The sequence below is a fragment of the Mangifera indica genome, chromosome 12 (assembly GCF_011075055.1).
Source record: "Mangifera indica cultivar Alphonso chromosome 12, CATAS_Mindica_2.1, whole genome shotgun sequence".
NCBI classification, from domain to species: Eukaryota; Viridiplantae; Streptophyta; class Magnoliopsida; order Sapindales; family Anacardiaceae; genus Mangifera; species Mangifera indica.
Window position 1 is genome coordinate 12,669,806 of NC_058148.1, and position 14,698 is coordinate 12,684,503.

Consider the following 14,698-nt stretch of genomic DNA (forward strand, 5'->3'; position numbering starts at 1 on the left):
AAAAAAAATCTGATGGCGACACATGAATTTTTCGATCTGTGGCGTTTACATGAAATAAACGAGTTTCACGAGCATAATTTCTCTCCCCTTTTTCACGACATAAGTTGATTGCTAATGAAATAAACGTGCGGCCAAAAGATTTATTCTCAAGGTTTATGACATCCCAAAACCCTTATATATGTCACTTTTCAAAAATTTAAATACTTACTCATCAACAATTGAATTAATAAAATCAATTAATTTTAAAATATAGTTCTCATTTAATTTATAATATTAAAAAAGTTAATATTATAAATTAAAATATCAAGGATGGTGAGACATTAATACTGGTAGTGGCTGTTTAATTTTATACTTAAAACCAAAAAAAATCTAACGGTGAGACATGTATTTTTCAATCAGTGGCGTTTACAATGAAAATACATGAGTTCCGTGAGTAAAATGTCACTCCACGGAACTTCACTCCTTTTCACAACATCCACATAAGTGAATTAACCCACATGTTTATTACATAATTAAAACGTGTCGAAATGATTTGTGAAAACAGGACGAAGATGGCCGTGCAAGTTGGGCCACTGTTAAATTGACACCGCACATTTGGAATCAAAAATTGATCGATGGCAATTTGGCATAAACTAGTGTTGAAATTGAAGGATTGCCGACCATGCATTTGGAAACGCTAAGGTATATGAATTTTATCCGTGCACGATTTAACCACCCTTTTAATTGATGGAAGGGATGACAAAATGCATATGTTCAATTGGAATTTAAATGGCACGTGTATCGTTAATATGCTTGGACAATTATATATAATAATAAAAAATATAAATCAGTTATTGATTATATTTTTCTGCAATATTACAAATATCCTCGATGTAATTTTATTAGTTAAAAATAGTATTTTATAATTTTATGGGAAATTTAATTAAAGGTTATATGATACGATCCATCTAATGATTCCTAAGATGCAGACTGATTGTAAATAAAATCACTCTTCAAGGGAGTGCCAGCTCCGATTGAAGAAAAAAATCTGAGAAAAAAAATTGGAGAGGAACAAGGAAGTATAGCAGAAAAGAAGAATATGGAGAGCAAGATTATTCTCTATTATTTTTCTAAAATACAAAAGCAAGATATTTATGTATGATTCCACTCATATGATAACTAATATGACAATCAATAATGATAAATACAAAAACAAGATATATATGACTTTACTCATATGACAACTAAACATGATAATGTTAAATTAAATTGGCCAAAGGACTATTTCCCACTCAAGGTATGCTGCAATCTCAAGTTTCCACCATTTAACTATGGAATACCAAACACCTACCCATGAGCAGTTAAAATTAACTGTGGTAAGGGTAAAATCGTCATTTTCTCTATAATATTAAAAAATAAACTAAAATATAATCTATTTTTGCCCCACTAAACTTTAAAAACTAAAATTTTCCCCTAGCCTAAGCTTTAAAAAATGGTAGTTTCACCCTAGGGTTTAGTTTTGAAATCTTCGGTGACATCTCCGGCTCCATTACCGACGACTTCTCCCTCCCGAAGCATCCTCTCCTTTCGATGATCTCTTTTCTCCCATTTGGATGCCCGATCGACGTTGGAGAAGCCTTGGGAGACGAAGAACTTCGTTGGGGAAGTTCTTCATCTCCTAAGGCTTCTCTAACGCCGATCATGCTTCTAAATGGGAGGAAAGAGATCGTCGGAAGGAGAGGATGCTTCGGGAGGGAGAGGCCGTCGGCAATGGAGCTGGAGATTTCAAAACTAAACCCTAGGGTGAAACTACCATTTTTTAAAGCTTAGGTTGGGGAATTTTAGTTTTTAAAGTTTAAGGGGGCAAAAAGAAATAAAAATTTTAGGCGTTAGGGTTCTGTTAAATTTAACCGGCTATGAGTGGGTAAACGGTATTTTCATAATTAAATGGTTGAAACTTGAGATTACAGCATACCTTGGGTGGGAAATAGTCATTTGGCCAATTAAATTAGATAAAACTTACTAATTATATTTGTTCTCATCCATACCAGATAAGTCTATTTCATCTAATGAAATCATTGAGTCACATAGGTGGCTTCCTAGTTTTTTTTGGATAATTGTTGGTTTGTACTTCTTGAATCCCTTCATGGACTTCAATATTGGATTATTCCTCATTGTTCAGCTTTTGTTGTTCTTCCACCTGCCCTTCATTCTTTGTATTTTGTTGCTTCTCATCAACTTGCCCCAAGTGTATAAATTTGGTTGTATCATTATAGGACTATTTCCCATTTAAGCTTTTGTATATTTTTAAAAATACATTTACAATATCTTAAAATTTTAAGTATTTATTTATTAATTAACTGCCATTAAAATTTTTTTCTTATGATTAAAGATAAAATCATTATTTTATCAATAATATTTAAAAATATATAATTTTACTTTATTTTTCTCTTGAGTTTTGAAAACTTGTATTTGAAACCCTGCATCAACTTTTTAAAATAACTTTTTCCCTCCAATCCTTAAGGTTTTCTTCCCTTTATGACAATAGTGATTGTTATGATAGTTGCAACCATCTTCATCTTTTTCAAAGAACCAGTTGTCTCCTTTTTGGTATAGAATGTCGAAAAAAACGAAGAACCCATCTTTATCTTCTATCAAGAAGAGAGACAACTAGTGCTTTTAAAAAGATCGAAAAGATGGCGACCACTGTTGCCATCACCATTGTCGGAGAGGGAAGAAAACTCTAGATATTAGGGGGGAAAAATTACTTTTTAAAATTGAGATTAAGATGAAATATAATTTTTTAAAACTCGAGAAAAAAACAAATATTTAAGTTTTTAAAACATTGTAAATATTTTTTTGAGAATATACTACAACTAAGATGGAAAAATGTCCTTTGGCCTTAATTAAATAGCCATATATATGAGGGCCTGCATTGAGTCGGGGCTAGTCAAAGGGGTTATACCAATATATCTAATCATCTAAGATAATGACAAAACTGCTTAAATCCATAATCTTTTAACACTTCAAAACTCTTACAATTTTCATATAGCTCTCACTTAGGACAATGTTATTATCAATACTTCACTATAAAAAATGAAAAATCAATCAAGAAAGTTACTGAATCCATGTATGATTGATACAATTTTAACGGAAAAATTGAAGGAATTATTAAAATCAATCGGAAAATTGAGTCCGGCGATTAGATCGAGTAAGCAAATTTACTTTTGTCATATGAATTGGCAGTGTTTTGATATTGGGTAATTAATTAAAATAAGCAAAATTTTAAGCGTTTATACGTTTTTAGGCCACCCTAGAAAAGTTTTACCAAAATAAGCAAACCGTATTTTTTTTTTACCCTTATGTTGAAAAACCAAATAAAAATATTTTTTCTGATAATATGCGTCGGTTTATGGCGATAACGATGGTAGCTAGGGATTTTACAGTGAAACCCTAAATATGTCGAATGTATATGAATGTTTCGAACTCTTAAAATGATGTAGTTTCAATGTTAATGGATGCTTAAAAGTGTAGCCGTTGAGAGACAAAAGCGCAAAAAATGAACAGTGTCACGCAAAAAGTGAACAGTATCGCGCAAACTGTGAACAGTGTCACGCAAACTGCGCAAATACTACTCACATCGCGCAAATTGCTTGCAAAATCGCGCAAAAAATACTGTTCACAGACTATGATATCTACTTTTGCGCGATGTAATCAGTGTTTGCGCAATGTGAACAGGTTTGCGCGGTGTAAACAGTGTTTGCGCGATTTGCGCAGTTTGCGCAGCACTGTAAATTTGCGCAGTTTATGTGACACTGTAAATTTGCGCGCTTTTGTCTCTCAACGGCTACACTTCCAGACATCCTTAACATTGAAACTACATCATTTTAAGCGTTCGAAACATTCAAAAACATTCATATACATAATTCGACATATTTAGGGTTTCAGTGTAAAATCCCTAGCCATCATCGTAACCATCATAAACCGACGCACATTCTTAGAAAAAATATTTTTACTTGGTTTTTCAACATAAGGGTAAAAAGGGTAAAAAAAAATACAGTTTGCTTATTTTGGTAAAACTTTTCTAGGGTGGCCTAAAAACATATAAACGCTTAAAATTTTACTTATTTTAATTAATTACCCTTTGATATTCTACATTACAAGGGTTAATGATAGTTTACAAATTTGAATAGATTTTTTATTTTATTATTGATGCATCATTATATAATTAAATATTATTTTATTATTAATTTAAAATTATTTAATTATATAATATTATATGCATTTAATCATGTAATCAAAAACTGTAAACAGGTAATTAATTAGTTAAAAATTTTGATTATTTTTTAACTAATACATAGAAAGTTGGTTATTTTAATTAATGTGCCAAAAATATGGACTAATCCTTAATCATTTCTCTTTCGAGATATTTTTTCTTATAAATAAAATTATTTAGGTACTAAAATATTTCATAAAAAAAAAAAAAAGAGATAATCCTTATATAACACTCTTTAATTACTTTGGTATATGGATAAAGTTTAACTCATCTCAAATGGGTCATCTTTATTTAAGATCATTAATTTAGATTATAAAATTATGTGTATATATATTTTTTATATATAATTTAGGCATATAAATAATATGTCATTATGTGATTGAATAATCTTGAATTAAAGATAAAATAATTTTCAATCACGTGATGACATATTATCTGTATATTTAAATTATGTATCAAAAGTATGTACATAAAAAATTCGATGCGAATGCAAATTTAAATCTACCAAAACACATAATCATATGTTGTTAATAAATAAAGTTCAAACTAGTGCCTCATTAAGAACTCACAGACGCTAAACATAAGGAAAATATTACCGTTACCACTCCTTAGGGCCCTAACAAGACTGCTCTAAACAAAACATAGTTATTGTAACAAAATATAACAAGGTCTTACTTCATTTTCATCTAATCTTAATTTGTTGCCTAAGTCAATACCCCATCCTTTTTAATCTTCTAAGGTAACTTCTCAACCCAGAAAAATATTCATGAGGCAAGGATCTTTCTTAGGCCAAGTGCCAAATTCTTGCTTCTTTCCTGCCTTCTTTATTCTAGTTTTGGCTGCAACACGATATAGAAATGTCAAAACATAAAACGGATCAAAGCATGGAAATGATGAAAAAGGCAACTTTACTCACCTCAAGTTATTCTACTTATTGTGCATTGTCAGATATCACCGCTGCTTTGATCCTTTCAACTGTGCATTTTATTAGACTGTTTACTGTTGCCACTGATCCAAGAGAGAGTTTTGCCGTTGGAACTGAGTCGACTAAGATCTGAAATGCAACTGTAAGAAGAGAACCACTGGAGCCAACGTCAAGAATTCCTCCTCCTCCAAGTGAACCTCGGCCATCAGGAAGTATAGCAAAACCTGATGGCAGAAGAGCAACATAATCTGGGTCGCCACCGCTTAAGACCATATTCATGGCAGCTATATCAACCGGAGCGTATATCACATATAACCCTGTAGAATCGATGCAGCTTTCTTGTAGTACTAGCATGTTGCTCTGGTTTGAGTTTGCACTCTGCAATTTTCTCAAATATAGATGTATAATGGTTTAACTACTGAGCTACATTAGTTGAACCATGTTTTTAAGATAAATCTGAAGCACTTACGTTTACGCGCAATAAAGAAACACAGTTTCCTGGGTCTCGTCCATTTGCGATGTGAGCCATTTCTTGAACTAGGCCACCATTTGAGAGGATGTCCCACTGTAAATTGAGGATAAAATGTTTCTTAATTCTAACTTGTAGTTAACAAAATGAAAATATTTTTATATATACCTCACTACGAGAGTTCTCATCGCGAAGGAAATCGAAGACCCTCTTTGGAGGAACTGAAATCCAGAAGGAAGTGGCAGCGCTTAGAACAATACAAGGAGGCCTGCCAGGATCATCCATACTCTTCCTGGTCATCACCCTAACGTCTTCAGAGCCTGTTGTTGATAACGTTGTCCAAGCGTGTGCAGTAGACGCACCAACACCAGTACAAAAACTAGTCACCATTCTTTCTGCCAACTTCAACATACTCTTCCTCCCTTCTGGGCTTGTTATCACTGCACAATAAATTTGAAGGCTTCAACTGAATTTCATCTTTATTAATCTATGTCAAGAAATTGAAAAGAATAAAGTGTTTTACCACAGAGGTCTCCTGCTGGAATGTTACTTGCCATTGTACTTGCTAGACGCTCGCATTGTCGATCTAATGTAGCCACCCAACGTTTTGCCCCAAAAGCAAGGCCGCAATTAACTAGAGGTCTGTAGATATTGTGGACGGATCTATCATCCACTTCGACATGTTCAACCCATATGACCTAAATAATCATCAACCCATGTCACAATTAGAACTGAGATTCATTATAAGATTAATTATTATTAATTAATTAAGTAGTATTATGCACCTTTGAGTAACCATTTGGCAATTCTTGTATTAAACATCCTGATGGCCTTCTTCGACACTTGGATATTGCACCAGGGCGTAAATTGTCTAAGGAAACATCAACCACTGCCCATGTTCCATCAAGATGCTGCTTACAATACCTTACAAAGTAATTTTCACGAGTGGGTACTAGAGGTGATGGGACCTGGAACTCAGCCGTCATCTAAAAGAAAATTTGAAAACGAAAAAAAAAAGGTAATTAGCTCTGCTTAACAAGTTAGTTGCCCCAAAAATCAATTGTATTAATTAAGTACCACTTGCAAGGCCCCATTGTAGTTCCCTGCTACTCCAGTTGACAAGACTTCTAGGGTCATAGCTCTTGAAACAATACCGCAAAACACACTTGACCATTGATTCTGAAAGCATTTAAACAAATTAAAGAGATAGATTTTGGTTAGATCTTGACATTTATATAACAAAACCGAGCATTGAGGAGAGAATTAAACTTACGACATCCATGAGAATCTCAACAAGGTTAATATGATTCATGATGACAACTGCAAAATCCCGTGAAGCTTCTGATTTAAACCCCAAGGGTTTTGGACCAATTCCCCTAGGGAATGTTCTCAAGTACTCGTCTTCGTTTAAAATCTCCGCGGAGTGCTCTCCAGGAACCCACAAGGGTTCTCCCGCCTGAGCCATTCTCATTAGTTCTTCCATGGCTGCAACGGCTAGCTCAACAATCATTGGCTTGTCTGCCTCCGCAGGCCCAGATATTGACCTAAGAAGGTGATCACCACTCCCATACATCTCCCCTACAAAGCCTGATTGGCTCCCGAGATTGCTAAACCCAGGGTCAAGAGAACGGGAAGGTAAGTGAGGAGAAACGTGAGAAAATGAAGTCAAGGGCTTTCCAACATAGTTGGTAGCAATCCCAGATATTCTATCAATCTGCAAGCAAACAACACATATATTAACTATATATTGATATAAAAGACTGGATGCCAGTTTTTTTTGAGTCTGTTCCGTTTTGCGATCACCTCTTCTCTTAAACGAGCATTCTCAATTCTCAAATGCTGCTCATCAAAGGACATCTCACCGAGAGCGGCTGGGCCTCCACAGTTGGGGCAAGAGGCATTACCAAGGGCGTCTTTGTACCGATTGTTCTCAGCACGAAGTTTTTCATTCTCAGCCTTTAGAATTTGATTCTCGTTGCGTTCATTTTGGGCCTGCGATGGAGTCAGCAAACAAGTGTTGCGAAATATTAGCTAACCACATACCAAATAGTCTCACAAGAAGATGATAAAAATCCATGACAGAATAAGGAAAGTCAACGGAGTGTCTTTAAGCATGAAAATCGTTTTGGGAAAAAGCCTAAAACGTTAGAAAAGAAATATATTTTGCAGATACGTTACCTTCATTTGTGTGCGCTTGTTTTGAAACCAAAATTTGACCTGCAAAGGCTCTAAACCCAGCTCCCGGCTCAACTCCTTCCTTTGCTTGTCGTCGGGGTGAGGGCACTCATTGAAGAAACTGAAGAAAAAAAAAAAAACTTAGAAGAATTAAAGTACTCTGTCACGCGTACTCAAGTGTGCACAATAAGGCGATAATATTGATGCTTACGCTTCCATTTCCTGTATTTGATGCTGAGTGTGGCGATGGTAACGCTTCTTTTTAGCTCGTTGGCTAGGATCTTGATCATCACCAGAGGGAACGTCCATTATTTCGGTACCAGATTTAGTCTCGTAATCGTCGTCTTTTGGCTTCCCCAAATCACTTTCAGAGCTTTTCGTCGTCATATCAAACAAAAGGTGACTCTCAAACATGTTTGGCTGAAACATCTCCACCACTTCGTAAATATATAACGCTAGAAACTCTTGATCTGCAAACACAACTAAAAAGACTAACTACTCAACCCATATAACGTCAGCGGAAGGGAATAAACAAATAAAAAAGAGGTACTACTAGAAGAAAGCGTTCACTTTCAAAGGCATGTAACTTTCAAGTACAAGGGAGATTTTTTTAACCATATTATGTGCAACTTTCTTTCTCTTCCAAATAAAATTGAAAGGTTTCTTGTTCTATAGTGAATGATTTTGATAGTGATATTTTGTATACATGCCTAAACCCCGAAAACCCAATCTAATTGATACTAATTTACTTGCAGATTATGCATGAATGTATGAGAAAGGAAAAACAATAACACGACCATATAGAAGTTATATATTTACCCAATATGCAATAATGATATAATCACAATAATATTAAAAAATCCATAGGAATCGATGACCGTCAGGAAGAGCTGAGTATATGGAGAAGGGCAAAAGGAAATAATTAAAAACTACCTTAAAAGGATATAATCAGCCTCAAACTCTAATCAGAACACGTCTCTATCTCTCTTCCCCTTGTTATTAGGTTTTGTCGATAGTTACATAAGATTGATGCCGGTTGGTGCTGATTTTATTAGATTTTCTGATTTTCACTGAGCAGATGAATGAGAGTTTTACAAGTTGCAAAGCAGCAGAAAAGACTGAGGTTTTGGCCTATCAAAAAACAAAAAAAAATTTTAACTTTTTATCTCCAACGTGCCAAAAAGTACCATCAAGAGTTGACACTAAACCACCCCAAAAACAACACCCCACCGCTCTTTGACGCACAAATTTCAACTTCAATAGCAAAGACTATAGCGACCACTAAGATTCCACTGCGTCCCACCTCCCCCTTTCTCTCTCTCTCGTTCTCAGCCAAATAAGAACGTAGAGTTTTCGGTAAAAATAAAAGCCTAAAAGAGAGAGATTACAGAATATATTTTTAGCATGTATTGTTTAGAAAATAAAAATGAAGGTTTTCAAAAGATTCAAGGGGTTTTTTCTTTTAATAAACTTACTAACAAAGAAGCTTTGAAGTTAATACATCTTTATTCCACGTTTGTGCAGCCAGAAAACAGCTGTAGTTTGGACGTGGTTGAACAAAGGAGGAGTACAGGTAAGAAAAAGAAACGGGAGGACGGAAAGAGAAGATAAATCAAAGGAGAAAGAGAGAGAAAGGGGAGACTAGAGGCTGCATGTGACAGAAAGGGAGTTATTACAGAGCGTATTGAGAAGATGTAACAGTATTAATGGCGGGTGAGAGGTGTAATTGCAAGGGATGAGAGAGGATTTTATTGCTTAAATTTTTCTGTCTCAAGTTGGTATGGTGACATGAATTGCCAGTATTATTACGAGTAGGATTCAGACACTTTCAAATTTTCACTGTTTTCACTGCAAAATATTTTCAACGTAATGCTTGTAAATATACCTTCAACCATGTAAATTTATATCTATGTTGATGCCTGTAGCAAGAAGTATAATGGTTATTGCCGTAACTGCATACATATTATTCATGGCGGGTGAGAGGTGTAATTGCAAAGGAGGTTTACATTTCTATTTTAGTTGGACATAGTTAATTGGCTGAATTATTTACTGCCTTCACACAGGTACTGCGCAAGAAAATCATTTTTTAGGGGCAACATTAACATAGTTTAATAAGATGAAAGAAGAAATACTACCTCAATAAATAATGTGTACAACTTTACTTATAAATAAATATATGTCATCATATAATTTTCTTATAAGCTAACTAGAGTAAATAATGATAATTAAATATGAAATAATATTTAATGACGATATATTACTATTTATATATATAATTTTATTGAAGATGAAAACATATACAAAACATAACGTTTAATTACATTCAATATATTTCTGATTGTCCTATGTTTATTTTCTTGGTCTGATTGTGTTATAAGAAGTCTTTTTGTATATGACTTTTACCAGAAGTTTTAACTTGAACATGAATGTAGCAAATATTGGTAGTGTATTATGTTATGTATGTGGTCACTGTGAAAAGAATATATGTTTCAGAGAAATGAGAAGGCCAAAGGACTAATTCACACCTAAAGTTTGCTAATTTTTCAAGTTTCTATCCGCTAACTATGAAAATCTCATTTACCTATCCATAAACAGTTAAAGTTAATAGAATTTTAACTTTTTAAAATTTTATTTCATTTTCCCTCTTTAAATCCTAAAAGCTAACAATTTTCATCTAAACCAAGTTTTAAAAAACAATATTTTCCCTCTAGGGTTTAGTTTTCAATTTTCGATGACATCTTCAATGCTATTGCTGGCATCCTTTCCCTCTTGACATTTTCTCTTTCTCTAATTATGTCTCTCTCATCATCTCTTCCTCCTCTGATTGGTTATTCAAATTAGAAAGACTCAAAATTTTGTTGGAAAGATGAGAGATCTTTTCTTCATCTAAGAAGATGGTTGCCTTCCTAGAAGAAGACAAGTTGTCTGGAAGAAGAATATGACTCATTTTTTTCGAAAGATGATTGTCTTCCTCAACAAGTGATGTATGACCACTAGAGGGAGAAAAGACGTTAAGGCATACCACTAGAGAAAGAGAAACCATTGGAAAGGAGAAATCATTAGAGATGATGTCAGAGGAAGTGGCAGGATATTGAAGTTAAAATTATTTGTGTAAATAATTTTATAATAAAATTATATATATATATTTTAAATATACAATATGTATATATTTATATATATATATATATATTATTATATAATTAAATAAATAAAATAATATATATAAATGTTAATAAAATTATATATTTACAAAAAAATATGTATAATATTGTCGATAATTTTATTGTATTAATTAAGAAGCTTCACCAGCAGCCGCAACTACTTGAAGAAGTAGATGCGTATCATTATTCTCAGTCTCAAAGAATTACATAAACTATTTCTCAAAACGAATTTTTCTTGAGCAAATATATATATATAAAATATATATGAGATAATTCAGTGATGTCAGTCTGATTAATTAAACACGTCCTGCCATCAAATAATTAAATGAAATTAATTCTTTCGCATCAACCAGTCTTTAATGTCAATAAATTCGAAACTTGTTGGACGTAGTTTCTCAAAGGCAAAGGGCCATAGGCCAATGAAGAGATAAACGTACGTTTAGCAAGATAACAGGTGCATCTAAATGCGATGGTGCCCTAAAGGACAAAAGCGACCAGCAGGAACATCCCTTCTTAAATAGATTTTGATGTAAGACAGGTTTAATAATTTAAGAAATTTAATTTTTATGTTATTTATAAATTTTTTATAGTTTAATTTGTATTTTTTTTAAATAATAAAATTTTTTTATTTAAATTAGATTGTTATATTAAATTAAAATCAATTATATATTGAACTAAAAATATATTTTTTTAAACCCCATTGGGAGAGGACACCTTACAATTGTACCTATGCTCCATTTTCGTTTCTAATATATTATTTTAATTTTTTTCTCACTGTGTTTTTTAAACCTTCTGCATATCTTGTTTTCTTTATTTTAATATGTTATTTCATTTAATTATAAGATACTCTCCTGTCCTGCCCATGAAATATTTGTTAAGGAAGTATCACCTTATTCCAACCAATTCGAGTTTTCGTGATTAGAGACTAATTACAACACCAGTGACCAAACACTTTTTCTCTATTTCCTTGAATTTATAAAACCTCTATCCCTTTTTAAGCTTCTCATTTATTTAAGCTCCAAGAGTTTGTTTTAGCCTATGAAGACTTTCATTAGTTTGCAGACATAATCAAGATGTACTTTGTCAACAAAACCTTGACATTGTGAAATGTATTTTGACATGTAAACCTTTTATTGTCAGTCTTCATTGAGAATATATTATTAATATTGATTTGACATATTTTCTACTCATAAGTCACAAGAAGAGTGAGCGTAACTCTAATTATAATAAATGGGTTGAGAGTGTCTAAGGAGTAAATTCTTGGGATTCTTTTGCAACCAGTTTAGCTTTCAATTTCTTAAAGGCACCATCATCATTCAAGTTCCTTCTAAATACCCACTTATGCTCTACTACATGTTAGCTACTAGATGCATGCAAAAACAAGTGTCTAGGTATTGATTATAAGAGCTTCATACTCTTTTTCCACAGCCCTGAACCAATTAGGCTGAGATGTTACTTCATTAACATTCTTGGGTTCACTGAAATGTGTTGGACCTACAAATTTGTTATCACCAATCAAATTCTTTGCCTTTGATTTTATCTGCGCAGGATCAATGATTATTCTGTGCATTAAGAAATTTCTTATTTTTCTATGCAATTATCATATCTTGAAGATGTTTAGATGATTTTTAATGTTTTTTATCTCAAATTTTTATTATATTTATGAAACCTTAGTTTATCTAGTGTAATAGTTATAGGTTTGTCATTATATTTCGAGTTTATCCATTCAATAAATATAGATAAATTTTTTATTAAAAAAAAAACTAATAAAAATAAATTTATTAATGCCTTCTAAAGATTATAGAGTACACTACAGAGTACACTACTTGATTGCTAATTTGGATTGGTTAAGGTTTGATTATATGTGATTATATCAACATTAATGAGTTATTGGTGATGAGCACACGAAACCCTAACCAATCATTTTGTATTTGGTTACAAATAGAATAATTAATTATATAAGCAAGACCAAAAAACAATATGATTGAAACAAAAAAAAAAAAAAAAGAAAAGAAAAGCTAGTGCTATGATCGTTACCACTTCATAATGAAGATAGATAGCCCACTTTATTCTTTACGGCCATCAAATTAATACTGTATCTCTGCGAATGGGATACATTAAGCTGGTAAGATGCATTACTCTCCCACATTGCTTTCACTGGTTACTTTCAAGAATCTAATTTGGTCTCGTATTTGAGAACATAGATGACCCTATTTATTTCAGTGATAAAAGACAAGAAAAGTATCCTCATAATCTTACATAACCTGAGAATGTATTCATTTCTCCCACCCACCCACCCACCCACCCCCTAGCCATTGCCTTAAGAAGCATTTCCATGTTCCTTTCTTTAAATAAACTAACTATATTTCCAGTTGCTTTTGTGTTCCCATTAATTATGCTTTCTTTCTGCAAAGAACGTTGTTTGAAATAACCTGTACAGGATATAATAAAAGATTTCTTTAAAGTTGGGACCAAAGTAAGGTGAAAAATTAAGGTGACATGTTGTTTGGTACGCCAGCATTTCAGAACCATTTTTTTCATGAAATTATGGATTTCTCTGAGCCCATAGCTGATATATAACAATTGCAATCTATTAAATTCCCCTTAGGTGTATTCTCTCAAGAATTCCTTCTGCTCCCCGTATTTAAATTTTCTTTTATCAGACATCTAGTTTATGTTTCACAAGAAAGGTATATAAATGTTTAATTAATGTTTCCACCAGTTACACTAAATCCAAATTTAAGACTATCGAAAGAGCTCTTTGTAAGTAACACCTGTTGGTTTTGTTTTTCTTATATACAATTTGGGTCGTTCCGGCTGCCTAACCCATCCTGAAACGATTGCCGGTTAATTTAATATATAATTTAAGTTGATTATAAGATGAAAGAATTCTTATAAGCTATCTAAGTAAGTAACACTTTTAATTTAAATTTATTCTTAAGTTTATTTCATATATGTACACTGTTAAATTAAATTAAATATACCCATGCTTTCTATTTAAAGAGAGACACCAACTTCCTTTACTGCAAGTTCTACTATTAATTCTCATGAGAATAAATGTATGTAGGTTTCTACATTTATTGTAACGTATCTTTGATTTGCAAACCAAAGCAATTTTGTCAAGAGAGAGCAAGCAATCGTTACATATATTTAATAAAAATTAATAAAATAAGTTATATATAAATAATATAATAGTTTAATTTTATCAAGAAACAACAAGCAATTGTGGGTCACAGACAGGAAACCTGACCGAGATTTTGGAGCTGAAAGCAACAGGAGAAAGGTAAAACATTATAAGGCTATCATTAAATTTCACCAGATTCTAAATGCACCCTCACGTCAAAAATTTGTACGTATTGATTTGAAATTTTGGAATTTTCTATCTGAAATGTTAACATTGTCAGGCAATTTGATTCATTGCTCTTGCCAATAAGATCCCGTTTGCATGTGCGTATTTATTGAAATATTTAAATCTGTATATACAGAATATATTGTAAAAAATATATGCCTTCCAAGTAAGGGGGGATTCGAAATGAGTTTGTTTAGATTCGAAATGAGTTTTGTTTGAATGAGCTCTAGCTCAAGCCCGAACACAAACCTAAATTTTAAGCAAAAAAATAATACGAACCTGATTCTAAATACCGGTTAAATAAGCCGAGTTTGGCTCGTGAGCCGAGCACTCAAATAAAAAAATATTTAACTTAAAACAAACG

The 14,698-nt window shown here is 32.7% G+C and overlaps 1 protein-coding gene across 1 annotated transcript; it reads right to left on the bottom strand.

The window, feature by feature from the left end:
• Positions 1 to 4,757: 4,757 nt before the first annotated feature.
• On the bottom strand, positions 4,758 to 9,155 carry LOC123192719 (homeobox-leucine zipper protein MERISTEM L1-like). The gene is made up of 12 exons (XM_044605360.1): positions 8,758 to 9,155; positions 8,036 to 8,294; positions 7,828 to 7,945; positions 7,453 to 7,641; positions 6,923 to 7,363; positions 6,727 to 6,828; positions 6,435 to 6,635; positions 6,173 to 6,347; positions 5,818 to 6,089; positions 5,650 to 5,745; positions 5,172 to 5,558; positions 4,758 to 5,094 (listed from the first exon to the last, which is right to left on the bottom strand). The coding sequence occupies exons 2-11, from the start codon at positions 8,251 to 8,253 to the stop codon at positions 5,187 to 5,189; spliced, it is 2,184 nt and encodes a 727-aa protein (XP_044461295.1). The 5' UTR covers positions 8,254 to 8,294; positions 8,758 to 9,155; the 3' UTR covers positions 4,758 to 5,094; positions 5,172 to 5,186.
• Between the last annotated feature and the right edge of the window lie 5,543 nt (positions 9,156 to 14,698).

Coding starts and splice junctions, on each gene's coding strand:
- LOC123192719 (XM_044605360.1), bottom strand. CDS start 8,253: ATGTTTCAGCCAAACATGTTTGAGAGTCACCTTTTGTTTGATATGACG. Junction 6,636..6,726: donor ACAATGGGGCCTTGCAAGTG/GTACTTAATTAA, acceptor ATTTTCTTTTAG/ATGACGGCTGAGTTCCAGGT. Junction 5,559..5,649: donor TTTCTTTATTGCGCGTAAAC/GTAAGTGCTTCA, acceptor AGAAAATTGCAG/AGTGCAAACTCAAACCAGAG.